The 15,964-nt window shown below is 40.7% G+C and overlaps 1 protein-coding gene across 1 annotated transcript; it reads right to left on the bottom strand.

Moving 5' to 3' along the window:
• Positions 1 to 530: 530 nt before the first annotated feature.
• On the bottom strand, positions 531 to 7,641 carry LOC121798950. Its single transcript, XM_042198231.1, has 12 exons — positions 7,479 to 7,641; positions 6,630 to 6,697; positions 6,178 to 6,540; positions 5,474 to 5,651; positions 5,161 to 5,389; positions 4,605 to 4,744; positions 4,126 to 4,415; positions 3,827 to 4,039; positions 3,221 to 3,739; positions 1,917 to 2,582; positions 1,157 to 1,678; positions 531 to 1,064 (listed from the first exon to the last, which is right to left on the bottom strand). Exons 3-12 carry the CDS (start codon positions 6,430 to 6,432, stop codon positions 837 to 839), a joined length of 3,240 nt encoding a protein of 1,079 aa, XP_042054165.1. The 5' UTR covers positions 6,433 to 6,540; positions 6,630 to 6,697; positions 7,479 to 7,641; the 3' UTR covers positions 531 to 836.
• Positions 7,642 to 15,964: the final 8,323 nt, after the last annotated feature.

The following is a 15,964-nucleotide window of genomic DNA, read 5'->3' as shown; positions in this document are numbered from 1 at the left end:
AGAGAAAGGATTTTTTGTCGAATGAATTGTGATTAACTATTTTGTATTTACAGATGAAATGGATTAGTATTAAATAAGAAAAATATTTATTTTTTTAATTATTTTTTTTAAATGTCTTGCGGCCTGTCCCAACTCCCAAGCCTTGCAATGCAAACCACGGCCGGTGTCGAACTTCGCCCCGTACATGGTCTCATTCCACTCGCTGTCGATGGTCCCCGACCCTGCCCCACCCTGCATCCATCCTGCTGCACCGCGTAAGATTTGCAATTCGGTTGCGGTCCGGCCTCAAATTTGTGTCCAGTTGGATGCTCTAAAAAATGAACACACACACACACACAAGGACCTCATTTTGGCTTTATGCCAAACCCCACAAAAAATAATAAAGTTAACAAAAACATTTTCGCTTTTGCTTGGTAGATCTTCTCTTCTGAGGATAATTTAATAATTCAGTGCAACTTATAATCTGAAGGTGGAGCTTATGATTAAAAACAGTGGAAATGAAAAGTGAAATAAAGTTGAACTAGTAGACAAACCAGCCAGCCAACATCTTGAACTTTATTGATAGTAAAAAGAACCACATTCTATTAGTACAGGTGAACTCAAGTCCCAACTAAAATAGGCCAAGTTCAGCTCCAAATAAAAACGCTTGGGCCAATCCTAACTATGCATAGGCCATCAATGGCTGATAAGCATCTATTAGACGCGAATCGACACCATAAATTTGTTACTTTGGAACGAACAGAAACAAAGAAACAAAATGGAAGCAACAAGCCTAGGAAGTGAAAACAATGAACTTTACAGAGGATTCTAGCAAAAAAAAAACTACATCTTCCCTTTTATAACTGGTTCTTTACAATCCTAACATTGCTGTAGAAGCGCTTGAGGTCTTTAATAGCCCTCTCTTCCATCTGAATCGAGCGAATTGATGAGGGAGCATCGACCTCTGGTTTGAACCAGCGGTTCAAGCCAGCAGACTCCGATGGTGATCCCAGACCGTTCATCACAGAGAAGCCAGTGGTGCTATTCTGTGGACTATGAGAAACTCCCAGCTGCTGCTTTTTTCCCTGAATAGAATTATAGCAAAGATTGTAGACTATTTGCATGCTGCGATTTCAACACCTACAGAGTAAGAAAGTACACGTATATATAGGCATACCTGCTGAAACTGGATATCTCTTAGAGATGGACGGGAAAGGGATGGAGGAGTTCCAGATGCCGCCCAAGATGGCGTGTTTCCATCTCCATCAGGTAGTGATGCTTTCCGAGCAGGAGCCATAGCTATCGGAGAGGAACAGATGATGGAGCGTTGCGGGAGTTTCCCATTGTTTCCTTCAGCATGATCTTCAGACTCTTTCTTCTTTGTGGGCTTGGTCTCTGTCTTGCTCTGCTCGTCCTGTATAATGCGAAGTGACTTTGATCCCTGAGAAGCTTTGGCACCACCCCAAGCAGGACCCTCACTTTTTGGCATCACCACAGGTGGTGGTGGAGCCACACTTTTTGGAACATCGTCAAGAGCACCACTGAGAAACATGGAAAGCCCGCCTTTTCTGTTCTTTTTCTTCGATGCAGTTGGAGAAGCAGTCGCATCTAGGGGAATATTTACAGCTTTCTTACTATGAGATTCTGGAATCCTGGTCCCGTGAATTGCCACGAAATTCCCAGAATTTGCAGCTTTCTCCTATAAATTGTAAAGAATATGGTAACTAACTGCCATTGACAATATCAACAACAACGAAGAGAGAATAGATTAATCAATAAACAAAGGAAGTGCCTCTATCTATATATGCCTTTCCATCAACATAGTCGAGTTAAATGGAAAACATGTTAGTGAGATCGGCAAGCTTCCTTAGCACAAAAATTGCATATTAATAACTAGCAATTTTCTTTCAAAGTTATAGAGGAGAATGATATCCCACCTGAACCTTATTGGTCTCTTCACGAACCTCGGCATCCAGGAAGCCCTTCACGATGCCTGGTTCAGAATCAATTGCTAATTTACTAGAGCCTTCTTCCTTCTGTGCTGCCTTTCCTTTGTTCTTTCTTCTTTGTTTTCTAGATTCTGCTTTTCTACTCCCTCTTTCATCTACCACAGAAGATGCTTTTGTATGAACAGTTTCAATTGGTGAACCAAGCTCAGCAAGTGAATTCTCCAGTGCTGATCTCATTACAAGTTTCGAAATCTGCTGTCCATCGAGAAGATGGCCCCTGGATTGTTTTTCCTCAAGCAGCTCAATCTGCTGCAACTTTTTCCTCAAAGCTCTGATTCTTTTGTGGACACCTTCCACCGCAGCATCATCAGATTGTAAGAACCCATCTAACCTACGAGTTCCCTCATTGCAAAAATTTAGCCCCTCTGTGCCATCATTGCGTGTCCTAAGTGTATCATCTTCAACATTCTCATCTTCACTATTTAAAATAGCTGGAAATTTAGCAGTGGGTGTAGGAAGTTGACGACAACTCCATGGCTCTGATGACTTCAAGTCTAGAAGTTTCTCAAGATCAATTAAAATATCAAATGATGTGCCAATAAAAGTTTGCACTGCCACTGCTAGTATATAGTCTAGGTTACGAATCACAATCTCCTGCAGCAAGTGTTGGCATCTTTTAGGAAAGAAGAAGCTTATAAAAAACAATGAAACTACAATATGGAGGAATCAGTAAAAGGAACATCAGTTCAGTTAACCAGGACGAATTCTCTAGCATCTGAGCAGAGAACATCAAATTCTAATTGCAAAGGAAAGCGCCCTTAGAAGGTGCTGTGTGTGTTAAGCACTAAATATAATTCAATGCAAGAAAGGTGATCAGCATCATAAAGTTACTGAATTTGCTACTCTCTGCAAGTTTGGAACTTGCAAGTGTTCTTTGTAATCAGGGAACACCAAATAGCAGCTTACTCTTGATCCTACAGCAGAAACTCAGTTGAAGCTCTGAAAGCCTTGAGCTTTCTAGTTGGTTATTTTATTTTATTTTATTTTTGAGATCTTTCTAATTCGCTATTTTATTTTACTTTTTAGATATTTCAAGTTGAATACTGATATAGCCTAATTAAATTATCAATATTGTGAGTGCAACTGTGCAAAAGACATCCCTTAATTCAGGCGACAACTAATGCTTCTTTGACAACATAGTAATGTCTCAAACCATAAACAGTCTACAAGTGAATATCCCACAATTAGGAAAAGTTAATGCGGATAGCAGAATAAGAGTCGGTGAAACAGACCTCACAATATCTCTTGAGATCATCTGCTCCCAGTGAATCTGCAATTTCAAGCACTTGTATGGCATTTCTTGGCTCAACCAAATGCTCTGCAGCTACCTTTTCACAAAGACTTTTTAAGCTCGGTATGCTTGGCTTCTCATAAGAATTTCTAGAACGGGGCAGTGCTGAATATTCAATGTCATCCTTCATGTTGGAAAAGACATCCTCATTCTCCACGTCATCAAACATGAAGTCTTCACGCAGTTCATCTAATTCAGCCTTGACCTTTTGTTTCGGACTACCACCAGCAAACTGGGGAAGAAAGCCTGGATGATAGAGTGAGCTAACAATCAGCAAATGTGTTTCTCCAACTGATACTGAGGTCGCCTTCTTCACTCCATGCAGCCTAGCTGGAGTAGGGGGAGAATCTTGCCCCTTCTTACCATCCCACATGTAAGTATCACCAGTCACAGTGACTGCAGCAGTCCAGTACTTGCCAGCAGATATGCTAGCTATCCCTTTCCCACATAGTGAATGTAACTGCAGGAAAGATGTGCACTCATTGTTAATGTGAATAATTGGTAGAGGTATCATGGTACAGATGAAATTCCCAAATCAAAGTAAAACCTGGAGACACTGAAGTTCAGGATCTGAAGATGACCAGTAGAATAATGAACCATCATCTGTAAGCGCTATGCTGTGTGTCATCCCAGCAGCTATAGCAACAACAGTAAGACGTTCCTTGCGATGAAATTTCAGCACAGTATTTCCAGCTTTCTTTATATTTCTAGCAATGGTTACACGTCTAGGGTTAACAAGTCTATGACCCCAAGTGAATACCTGCAAACCATCATATATTTAAGTGCATCAATTCTAGGTATTTCAAATACAAAACCTATAAGAAAATTATAATAAAATCTTTATACCTCCCCATCAGATCCTAAAACAATTGTGTGGTACTTTGCTGCAGAGACTCCAACAAGGTGTTTACCCTTTAAGTATGCCACTACCCTCGGGCTGTAATTTGAAGCTGAGTTAGATGTGCCATAACCAAGTTGGCCCTCTCTATTGCAACCCCATGTATATATCTCACCAGCCTCTGACACTACTGCTGTGTGTTTATTTGCTGCAGAAACAGCCATTATTCTTGCCTTCAAGGAACTGACTCTACGAGGAGTTGGTTGGGAATCAACAGAAGTATAGCCAAGCTGACCCTCTGCAGAACATGTAGATAGTAAGTATAATTACTTCCAGACTTGGGAAGCAAAATGTTACAATTTTCACAAAAAAACTCAGGCCATTAATTTTCCTTCAAAGTGTAAAAAGAAAGGAAAGCATGACTAGCTTAAATGCAAAGGCTAGTAGGCTATCGTAAATTCAAAATTAGCCATATAACATCATCTACCTCTATTGGAACCCCAAGTAAATACTTCTCCACCCTCTGTCACAACAACAGTGTGATGTTTAGCAGCAGCAACAGCCTTAACTCGGCGTGCACCTAAACCCATTGTCACTTGACGTGGAGTGATGACTGCAGCTTGACCACTAAAAGAAAACAGATGGTTAAGCTCATAGAAGTTTCACCTAAAAAGATCTATTCTAGGGGAATGATCAAAATTAGAGATGTCCTGATTAAGATCCTGTGTTTTCCACAAACAGATGAAATTAAATAATCCATCCATGAATCTTGATTTTTCACTAGTTCAACTGAAACACCAAAATCAACAGAAAACATGGTAGCCACAGGGATTCAAGAGTAAAAAATTCTGACGTTCTTGTTGAATTATTTGATCACATAATGGGGCAGCACATCATTCAATAAAGTGAAGAGTCATTGTATTTTGAGAAAACATACAAAAAAGTAGTTGAAACAATAATTTACTACTACAGATATACAAAAGCTTGTTAAATCTTCAAACATTGAGGTATAAGTATAAACACCAAAATTAACTCCATGTCACCTGTGAATATCAAAGTCGGGATGCCCTAGGCGGCCACCCCTTCCAAATCCCCAAGTGTAAACTTCCCCACGTGCACTAACTGCCACACTGTGGAACTTTGCAGCAGAAATAGATTTGATAAATGAGCCATGAAGAGATTCAACTTTGCATGGTAACTTCTGGATGTGCGCATTTCCAGTTCCAAGTTGATAGTTTACCCCACTGCCCCAGCTGAAGACCTCCGTATTTACTGATAATTAAAAGAAATAGATGAACATCCTAGATTATGCCAGCAATAAACCTAGAAATCAGATTTGAGGATACAGCTACATACCCAAACTGTTATCATTGCCAATAGCCTGCAGAACAGGCCCAGATAAGAGATCAACCGGCGTTCTAGATTTTGAATCCCCCAGTGTCAACGAGGCGCCAAACTGGAGGAGGACACAAGCAACTGCTAAATGTCCAAAATGGAGAGCCCTGTGAAGGCTACTCCACCCCGATTCCCCATCCTAACAAGAGGGTAAACTATTTTTAGAGGAAGCGAGGAAACCATGTCTGCATTAATAAACCAGGAGAAAAGGACTCATAATACTGAAGCTTGAGATCTTTTATCCATTCCTGCACCACCAAGATGGGCATCCATTCATGTAAATAGCATGACCCATTTAATGAACTTCACATTTGTTGCAATACAATGGCATAAGAAAATGGAACTTACATCAAGATTATTGCATCCATCAATTTGGTCAATCAAACTTTCTTCATACGCTAGGTAAAAAAAATGCACCACTTACAAAGAAATTAGGTAAAAACTCTGTCATTAATCCACTTTAAGATTACATTCTCTTCTAGTCCAGATTGTGATAAACCAAACAAAAAGAAAATCAATTATGATACCCCAAGGGCAGAGAAACAGAAACCCCGCATGCGATGACCGAAATCAAGAAACAATTCCAAATCAGTCATCATAAAACAACTCAATAAGCATCAAACTTAACGTCGTGCAGAGTAGAAGATCAGAAGGGAGAAATGTACCCTTGCATTAGGGTCTGCTCCTTCTTCAAGAAGCCTTCTTACAACCGCTATGTGGTTCCTCCAAGTAGCAATATGCAAAGGAGTGAGCCCAAACAGGTTCCTTGCATTAATGTTCCCACCATTTTTCTGTAGCATCACCAAGGCTGAATCTACATCAGGTACAGAGCCCTCTCGCACAACCAACCAGAGATCCTTACTCTGATTAGCACATTTACGAGATGTTTTCTGGGATATAGGCGAAACTAAACCCTCCATTGGAATAAATAAATTACTACAATCAGTAGCTATTTAGGTCTGCTGACGCTCTTAGTGAATCCTCGCTCCAGATATATTATTATGAGTTAGTGTTGCTCGGCGGTCCTTCTGGTATTGCAGAGGAACCAATTTAGATCCTTGACAAATGAATAATCAATAAAGCAGCTCCATTCATCATTTTACTATGAAAAAAGCACCTGATTGATTCTTTTCACGAACCGCTGACAAACCATTATTCACAAAACTTTCTGGAGACTAATAGAATCTGCAATGTTGAGTCTTGGATGAGCAATTGTAGCAGTATGCAATAAGCTATATATGTGCCTACCAAATAAAGAGTTGTTATACAAACTTTCTTCAGTCCCTCAATATTATGAGAGTCTGTGAACACGTAAACATAATAAAGTGTCTCTTGCAGTATAACATGAAATTTAAGTCTGATAGGAAAATTAGCCAATTAGGCAAGGAAAAAAAGTTCCATGTATGACAGAAAGTACTTACTCGGCGAGAAATAATCAACACAAGATCATTCAAATGCCCCACACAAACTATGTCAAGTTTGATCTTCATTATCAAATCAAGTCCAAAATTGAATTGAAAAACTAAAATCGTCTGAAGCCTGATTTACACACATCATAAACATGGCTGATCAGAACTCGAGATCTCAAGCAAAACACACAAAAATATCGCAACATGATTCTGCATTCTCATTCAAGCAAATTTGATCATCGAAATTCCACCGCGTTTCCCAATATCCTAAAGGAGAATTATCTTAATTGCTAAACCACACGTTCAATTTTGACGTTGAAGTAATGGCACAGACGCTCCACCCCATGCTTAAAATAAATCATATCCAGATAAAATAAAAATAAAAGATTGAATGTTGAAAAATAGAATTGGGGAAAAGGAAAAGGATGTGCAGATGTTGGATTACGCAAACAAGAGACGTACACTAAAAAGATCGCATCTTCACGAACGAGAAAAAATGTAGGGGGCAGAAATTACGCATTAAAAAAAACACTGGAATTTAATGAATACAAGTCCACCTTGGTTTATTAGGACAAGTCCATCATATTCATCGGAGTAGAATTTACAACAGCCAAGGCTAACAAGTTCAGCACACTCTGTCTCTCTATAAATATATGAGAAAATGTGTGCATTTGTGAAAAAATGGTTTTTAATTGACAACGTGAAAGAGTCTGTACAACGGAAGAGGAGCGAATATAGATGCAAAGGTGAAGAACACTTCAAGGAAGCAGAGACGCGAATATACTAAAATGCCCCTATGTTTGTAGAAATTTACGCCAAATGGGAATTTGCGGTCAGGATTTTTCGGCACCGCTTCACCGATCGCAAGGCTTGGCCTGGTATGCTGACACGTGTCACGTAGTAGGCATTCGGTCGAGGAATAAAAATTTATACCTGAGATATTCCGCCAGAAATAACCAATTACATATCCTTTTTCCTGCCCAACTAATTTGGCAACTACCCATTTCAGTTATTTGTGTTAAATTTTTATCCACGGAAATTTAGTGTGCTGATGGCGGTGCTGTGCTGTGTTTGCAAATCCACGCAACAAAATTTTGAAGGATTTTTCTTCGTAATTATACAATTAAATGTAAATTCGCTCTGCTTTCATGCTTTAAGTACACAAATTTGAAAATTGGCAATCTTATAAACTCGTCCGTTTACAGCACGGTTGTGGGTCTGGCCCCACTTTTTCTGCCTGCTCTCTGGTAAGAACACAACACTCACAGCTGTGCTCTTCTGCAAGGACGAGCACACTTCAATTTAAAATTCAATTAAATAAAAACATTTCCATAATATTAAAATTTATTAAAAAACCTAAATAATATTACAAATGAAAAATAAAATAAAAAAGACATAATTAAAATCCTAAAAATTAAAAAGTACATAATTAAAATCCTAAAAATTAAAAATTACATAATTAAACTCCTAGTAATTAAAAATTACATAATTAAAAGCTAAAAATACCCCCGTGGAGGACTACTCATCCTGCGGCACTACCCCCAATTGTCTTTGGAGGCCAAATATCATGGCCTCATGCGATCGAAGTTGCGAGGGGGTCATAGTTGACCTATCGGCCATATTGAGTTGGGCCAAGAGGGTCCACAACGAGTTGGTGGGGGATGGAGGTGGCGCATATGGAACGGGAGCGGGTTCGGGAGCATTGGCGGTTGCAGTCGCGGCGCGACGGCGGTTGGCCGCCGCCTTCTTCCTTCCTTGCGGTCGGCGTTGGGAACCGCTCGGGCCTGCGTCGGGGCTACCCAAGTTAGCTCCGGCGAGTTGGCTAGCCACTTCTTCGGAGCCAGCGTCGGATAGGGATACCGACCTTGACCGTTTGGAGGAGCTGCTAGAGGAGGATGTTATGCCTCCCCTATACTTCGGGTGCGTCCGCGTCTCCTGCCAAACGTTGAGGTACTTGAATGGCTTGTAGTTCATGGATTGGTAGGTGCTCATCGCGGCAGTGATGATGTCGACCTCGCTCCAGCCGCTCCCCGCCGACCGCTCTTCCTGGAGGAAATAGCCATTGAACTTGCCAATTTCTTCGTTGGCTCGGTAGATGGCGTTGCGCACCATACTCTCGTTGCGCTCGATTGTTCTCGGCGGCCGGTTTTCATTGTACCGGCTAGCGATGCGCCACCAAAAATGATCGCCGGATTGGTTCGTGCCAATCATCGGATCTTCGGAGATTTCCAAGTACGCCGCGAACAATTTATCCATCTCTGCCGGAGTGCACGGTGTGCAGACACCGCGAGTAGGAGGAGTCGGAGTTTGGGAGGGGGCGGTCGGCCTAGGCTCGGGTGTCCACCCGTATTGCCCTTCGGGGGCATCTTGGTCGTCGATTGCGTATGACCGGTAGCCACCCGGAACGCCCGAACTTTGGGTTTGAGGAGGGGACGAGTATTCCGTTTCCGGACTAGGAAACGGTTGTGAAGAGAACCATTCGGGGTTCCAACCGTGGGAGTCCGGGGGTTATTGCCTTGGCCGGACATTGTTATGTTGTAGGAGTGGAAGAAAGATTGAGAATGGATATGGGAGAATGAAGATGAGAATGGATATGTGAGAATGAAGATGAGAATTGTGTAGTGTGGTGTGAATTTTTGGGTGTGAAAGTGGGGGTATTTATAGATGAAAATGTGTATTTTTTGGGGAAAAAAATGAAAAAAAAATTTAAAAGTGGTAAAAATGGTAAAAACATATATATTTTTTTTGGGAAGTGGAAAAATATTTTTTTCTTATTTTTAATCGGTTTTTTTAATTAAAAACTGATTTTTAATTAAAAAAATCAAAGGCAATCGCTGCGCGCCACGTCTGCTGCTCGTTGGCACGGACGTGCTTGATGCATCGAGCAGCGCCGTGCCAGCGGCACGGACGGACGTCGTCCGTCCACCGTTGCAGATGCTCTTAAATCCGAAGCCATTTAATTACATCTATGTGACCGCCTAGGGCATCCACAGTGGTACGGATGTCCCGGCGGACATCCTCGCGGACATCCCAAAAACACCTCCTGCCACCTCATAAGGACTTCCCACTGCACTGCCACGTCATAAGGACTTCCCACTGCACAGTGGCGGACATCCCCAAGGACATCCCGACGAACTTCCCACATTAATAAAAATTCACAAATTCACCAAATTAAATAATTTACGGAATTAAAATTTACGGAACGATTACGGAATAAAATTTTCATTAAATAAAAAAAAGAAAGGTACATTTAAAAAAAAAACTAAAAAGTACATTTCAACAAATAAAAAATTCATCCACACGACCCCTTCGCTGCCATACTTCTTCAATTATATCGTTCTGTAGTCGAATACATTCATCTTCGACAATCATGTTATGCATGATAATACATGCGTACATGATATCGGCGATGCTCTCAGCATACCACAACCGTGATTAGGGCTGGCAATTTTTGACTCGACACAATAACACGACACGAACCAGCACGAAATTAATGGGTTTGGGTCAGAGCTTATTGGGTTCGTGTCCTTATCGGGTCGACCTGTTAAGGACACGAAAATTTCGTGTCGTGTTCGTGTTATCCGTTAAGAAATAATATTATAATATTATTAATTCTTATTATTTTCATTTTTGTTAAATTTTGTTGGATTTTGTTGGATTTTGTTACTAAGAATTATTGATGTTTTAATGTTTAGATCAAATTTTTTAATTAGCAATTGGATGTTTTTAATAGGTTTAACCGTTATCAGGTCGTGTTGTTATCGAGTCGTTATCGTGTCATCTCATGTACGTGTTGTTATCGTGTCGTGTTGACCCGAAGTGGTTCGTGTCGTTAATGGGTTCGTGTCGTGTTCGTGTCTGAGGGTAGCGGGTCGTGTTCGTGTTTGAGGTTTTCTTAACGGGTCGTGTTCGTGTTTGTTGTTATCGTGTTCGTGTCGTTATCGTGTCGACATGATAACGACCCAACATGCACAATTTGCCAGCCCTAGCCGTGATGGACCCTTCACTGCCACCCATCGACTCTATAGCACACCAAATGCCCGCTCCACATCCTTGCGTGCTGCCTCCTGACGACCCGCAAAATATAACCTCTTTTCTTCTGTTGGGCATCTAATCGTCTTCACAAAGACGGGCCACATAGGGTATATCCCATTAGCCAAATAATAGCCCATGTTGTGCCGGTTGCCGTTGGCGACGAAATTGACGGCCGGATTGACGCCCATGCACTGGTCGTTGAAAAGGGGCGACGACCGGAGGACGTTGATATCATTGTTCGACCCGGCTACTCCAAAATAGGCATGTCAAGTCCATAACTGGTAGTCAGCTACCTCTTCAAGGATCATCGTGAGATTCTTGCCCTTGAAACCCGTAATGTGCACCCCTTTCCAGGTAGCGGGACAGTTCTTCCACTCCCAATGCATATAACCTATGATGCCTAGCATCCCCAGAAACCCGTGCTGAGTCCTATGCATATCCAGCAGGGCCTGACAATCTTCGGGGGTAGGCTTCCGAAGTTACCTATCCCCGAATATCTCCCTAACGCCCTGACAAAAATACTTAAGGCAATCGCGGGCAGTCGTCTCGCCGATGTGGAGGTACTCATCGAACATGTCGGCCGTGCCTCCGTATGCCAGCTGCCTCATTGCGGCAGTGCACTTCTGAATCGGCGTGTGGCTGGGTTTACTAGCCGCATCCTCCCGCACCCTGAAATACCCGTATCGACGCTCTAAAGCGCCCACGATACGCAGAAAGAGCGGACGATGCATCCTAAAACGTCTCCGGAACACGTTCTCCCCAAATCGTGGCTTCGGAGCGAAGTAATCCTCGTACAACCGACGGTGTGCAACGAGGTGGTCCCGGGGTACTATAGATCGACGATGGATGGGTCGAGGTACCGTCGGCGCCAAGGACGCCTGTATCTCCCTCTCCGCTGCCTCCCGCACACGTGCTTGAATTCGCCTCATAATGTCATCATACCCCCACCACTACCACCCACACCGCTACCGCCCGCACCAAAACCACTACCACTACCACTACCACTACCAGCCATTCTGGATATATAAAAGAAATGTAGAGAGAGATGCTTGTTAATACAAGTGGTGCGAATGAAATGAAATTCAATGAGCCGTATTTATAGAATTTTTGAAAAAAATATAAAATAATCGGGACGTCCGCGCGGACGTCCGTGGGGTCAACGCAATGGGGACGTCCGCAAGGACGTCGTGGCGGACGTCCCGGGAACGCCGCGGAACTCCGGTGTCCGCAGCGGACGTCCGTATCTGCGTCACCTTTGCATAATGGCGGGCGTCCCGCGCGGACGTCCGGCAAGCCGGTCGGAGGTCCGTCAGGACGGGCGCCATTGCAGATGCTCTTAAATCCGATGCAATTCAGTTAGAATCTACGTGACCATTTAAATCTCAAGTCATCCAGTTAGAATCTACGTGAAAGATAGATGTATGATCAATTACTAACTCGTCAACTAAGTGTAATTAATACTCCCTAGGGTACATAAGTCATTTTTTATTGTTCACAAAAAATATGGCAAATTCAAATAATATGGACCTCACATTCCGCTAACACTACTTCTCTCTTACTTTTTTCTCTTTTCTCTTACTAATAATATGGACCTCACATTCCATTAACACTACTTTTCTCTTACTAATAATACGGACCCCACATTCCACTAACACTACTTTTCTCTTACTTTTTCCCTTCTCTTTTAATTTTTTCCATTCTTTCTTATTTTACCAATTCTACATTAAAACTCGTGTAATACACAAAGTGCCCTATTTTTCGTGGACGGATGGAGTATAAAATTATAGGATTTTAGATATTTAATGGTCTATAAATTGTCATATGTAATTTCATTTTTTATATTAAAAATATAATAACAACTACTCCCTCCACCCACTATTTAAAGAGTCTTTTTGACTAGGCACGAGTTTGACTTTATGAAGAAAAGTAAAGTTGAAAGTGAGCGGAATATGAGACTCATTTAAAGTATTAGTTTTATAATGGATTGTGCGTGTAAAAAGTTGATGGAATGTGAGGTCCGTATATTAAAAGTGGAATAAAGTAATTGGTTATATAAATCGTAGACAACCCAAAATGGCATAATGGTTCTTTAAATGATGGACATGTGGAGTATCAAATTTAGGGTTTATGAACACACTGTCAATATAGTGGAGTATTAAATATATCAACACAAAAACATGTCAATGTCAACACAATTTTATGTTGATATGGTACAAGAATTATATTGACAAATTATGCAAGTTATATTTCATATAAAACTGTTTTACGAAATATATTAACACTTTTGAAAATTTTATCAAATTTTGACATCGAAACATATGCTTGTAGGATCTTGTTGGAATCCTTATAAAATTATCTTTAATTTGATATATGTTGTGCGAAAAAAAAATTTAAATCGAGATAGCTATATGCATTTAAAATTTGGGATATTTTTTAAAAGTTAGTTATAAGTTGTTAGTTGACATTAATACCCTAATAGACATTTTTAGGATTTAGAGTTTAGGATTATTCAACCAGTATTGATAGTCGGGGTTGAGGGATCTTGACCCTTGATTTAAAGATCCAATATTTATTATTTAGTTGTAATTAGTAATTTAAGAGTAAGTTAGCAATACAACGCACCTATCTATTACAACACACCTCCTAGTTGAAAACAGTAAAATAGTGAATAGAAGCTTAAATATAAAAATTTATGCAAAAGCATTAGATTTGTTGGAGAGGAATGGTGCAATTAAAACAAAAATAAAAAAACCCAAGATTAACAAAGGGGTACAATTATATTCCAAAAGGCATAAATAATCTAGTGTAATTGTTGCACCCTTAATATGAAATTCCAGGACCCGCCATTTAAATAAAGGATGCTAATCCAACAAAAAAAGACACTAAAATTTATGTGGAAAACTTTTAAAAAAATAATCCGACCAACTCCAAACAAATTATCACTATCAGTATAATAAAAATAATAGAGATACAATTTCTTCCCTTTTAACCAATACTATAGGTGTAGAACTATCATTAATAGGACATCAAGAATATATATACTCCTTTTGTTCTACTGTATTAGAGGTGTTTCGTAGTCTTCTCTATAATATTATTATTATTATTATTATTTTTACTTTACACTTTGTTCCACTTTAACTATTTATTATTATTATTTTCAAAATGAGTACTCAAAAAGGAAGGCATCTACTACAGTGGGACATATTGTGTTATTTTTAGTAAACAAGAGAGCAAAAGAAATTGGAGAAACCACAACCAAATCAGTGACTGGAACTCTAAAGTTTATACATTTCAATTAGACTGTCGAGAATTTAGATCAATGTGTATGAGAACTCTCTACATAATTTCAGCCTATGTAATTTCCTAATACATTTCCTTCAATACCAAGTATAAAGTGACATATGTATGGGGACGGAATCTAGTGTATTACTAGATGGGGCAAATGCCCCTCCTCAATTTTCCATAAAACATAGACATATATTATATTATTCTAATATACCACATCTTCACACTAATTTGTCCCTCTACATTTAAAATAAAAAAAATATTTACTTATCCCTCCCCTAAAATGCATGCAGCCTTACACCAATCCACATGCATGCAGCCTTACACCAATCCACTTAATAAAATAAGAGAAGCCTTAGGCCCAAACTAAAATATTGCTTATAAATATAACACCTTAGAAAATAGAAAAAACCTATTGTATATAATTTGTCTTCCTTTTTAATACAACTGCGGAGGCGGAGGCTCTCTCCATCCCCCATTATCCAAATTTTTTCCATTACATTTATAATATATTATATTTTAATGTTTGTTTATTAGTATGTTAATATTTTTGTCCCTGATGGGGTACGAACTAAACAAGCCCAACAGCAGTGACGGCCCATCAGCCCAAAGCCCAAGGAAGAGTATGAGTTCGGCATTACCAAAGAGTTCGGAGGAGTTCGGCATTACCAAAGAGTTCGGCCTCAGCCTACAGCTCGGTAAAAGCCAACCAATCAAGCTCTGCTCTCAGGTCGGCATCAAGCTCTACTCTCAGATCGGCAACCAAAGCAGTTCGGTCTCAGTTTTCGACCGAACAAGGAGTTAGTGGACCCATGCAGGATTTCCACGACTTCCAACATACCCACTACCACGTGGCGTCAACTCAGGCCACGATCTTAGGCCATGACCTACACGACCTCCACGACCTAGAGTGATGATGTAAGCCACGATCTTAGTTCAATGTATAAATAGAACTTAGATCTGATAGAAAAGGTTAGAATCTCTCTAGAGAAATAATCATATAGCAAGTCTGTGTTGTAAGCTGTAATCCGCAGATCAAGCAATACAAACCTGCCCCCATTTCTCCCCGTGGACGTAGATTTACCTCAGTAAATCGAACCACGTAAAATTCTCTGTGTCGTAATTTATTTTTACGAGCATTCATCATCATCAAAAATTCGCCGATTCATCACTGGCGCCGTCTGTGGGAAAAGAGAGAACCAAATTTGTGATAAAGCGAATTTTTGACCATTTTTTCAACCCAAAAAATGCATACCAGATCGCAGAGTACCCGTATTCCTGCCCGTGAGAACCAGGAGGAAGCCAATCCATCCCATAGGTCTGGAAAACAGCCTAGGGATAAATCCACCACCAGTTCTCATGGCGGAGGAACAAGCCGCTCCAAAAGCCGTCACACCGAGTCTTCCCAGCAGCCCGATTTGAACGAGGCTGTCAAGCTGTTTTTGGCTGAAAAGCAGGAGGAATTCTTAACCTTCCTGCAGAGAAGCCAAAAGCAGCCGGAGGCGAAAACGGCGGATTCTCCCTCTTCCTCCATACGAGACAGTCACTACCGCAGTAGTGTCATGTCTTCCAAAAGAAAGAATCCTCGGTACCGGAATCACAGGAGAACTCCATCTCCTCCATACCGAAGAAATGTCGGGTTCGCCATGTACGGAGCATTGAGGACTCCGTTCTCGGACGATATTACCCGAACTTCCCTACCACAGAACTACCGAACTCCGTC

The sequence above is a fragment of the Salvia splendens genome, chromosome 4 (genome assembly GCF_004379255.2).
Source record: "Salvia splendens isolate huo1 chromosome 4, SspV2, whole genome shotgun sequence".
NCBI classification, from domain to species: Eukaryota; Viridiplantae; Streptophyta; class Magnoliopsida; order Lamiales; family Lamiaceae; genus Salvia; species Salvia splendens.
This window is presented reverse-complemented; position numbering and strand designations above follow the sequence as displayed.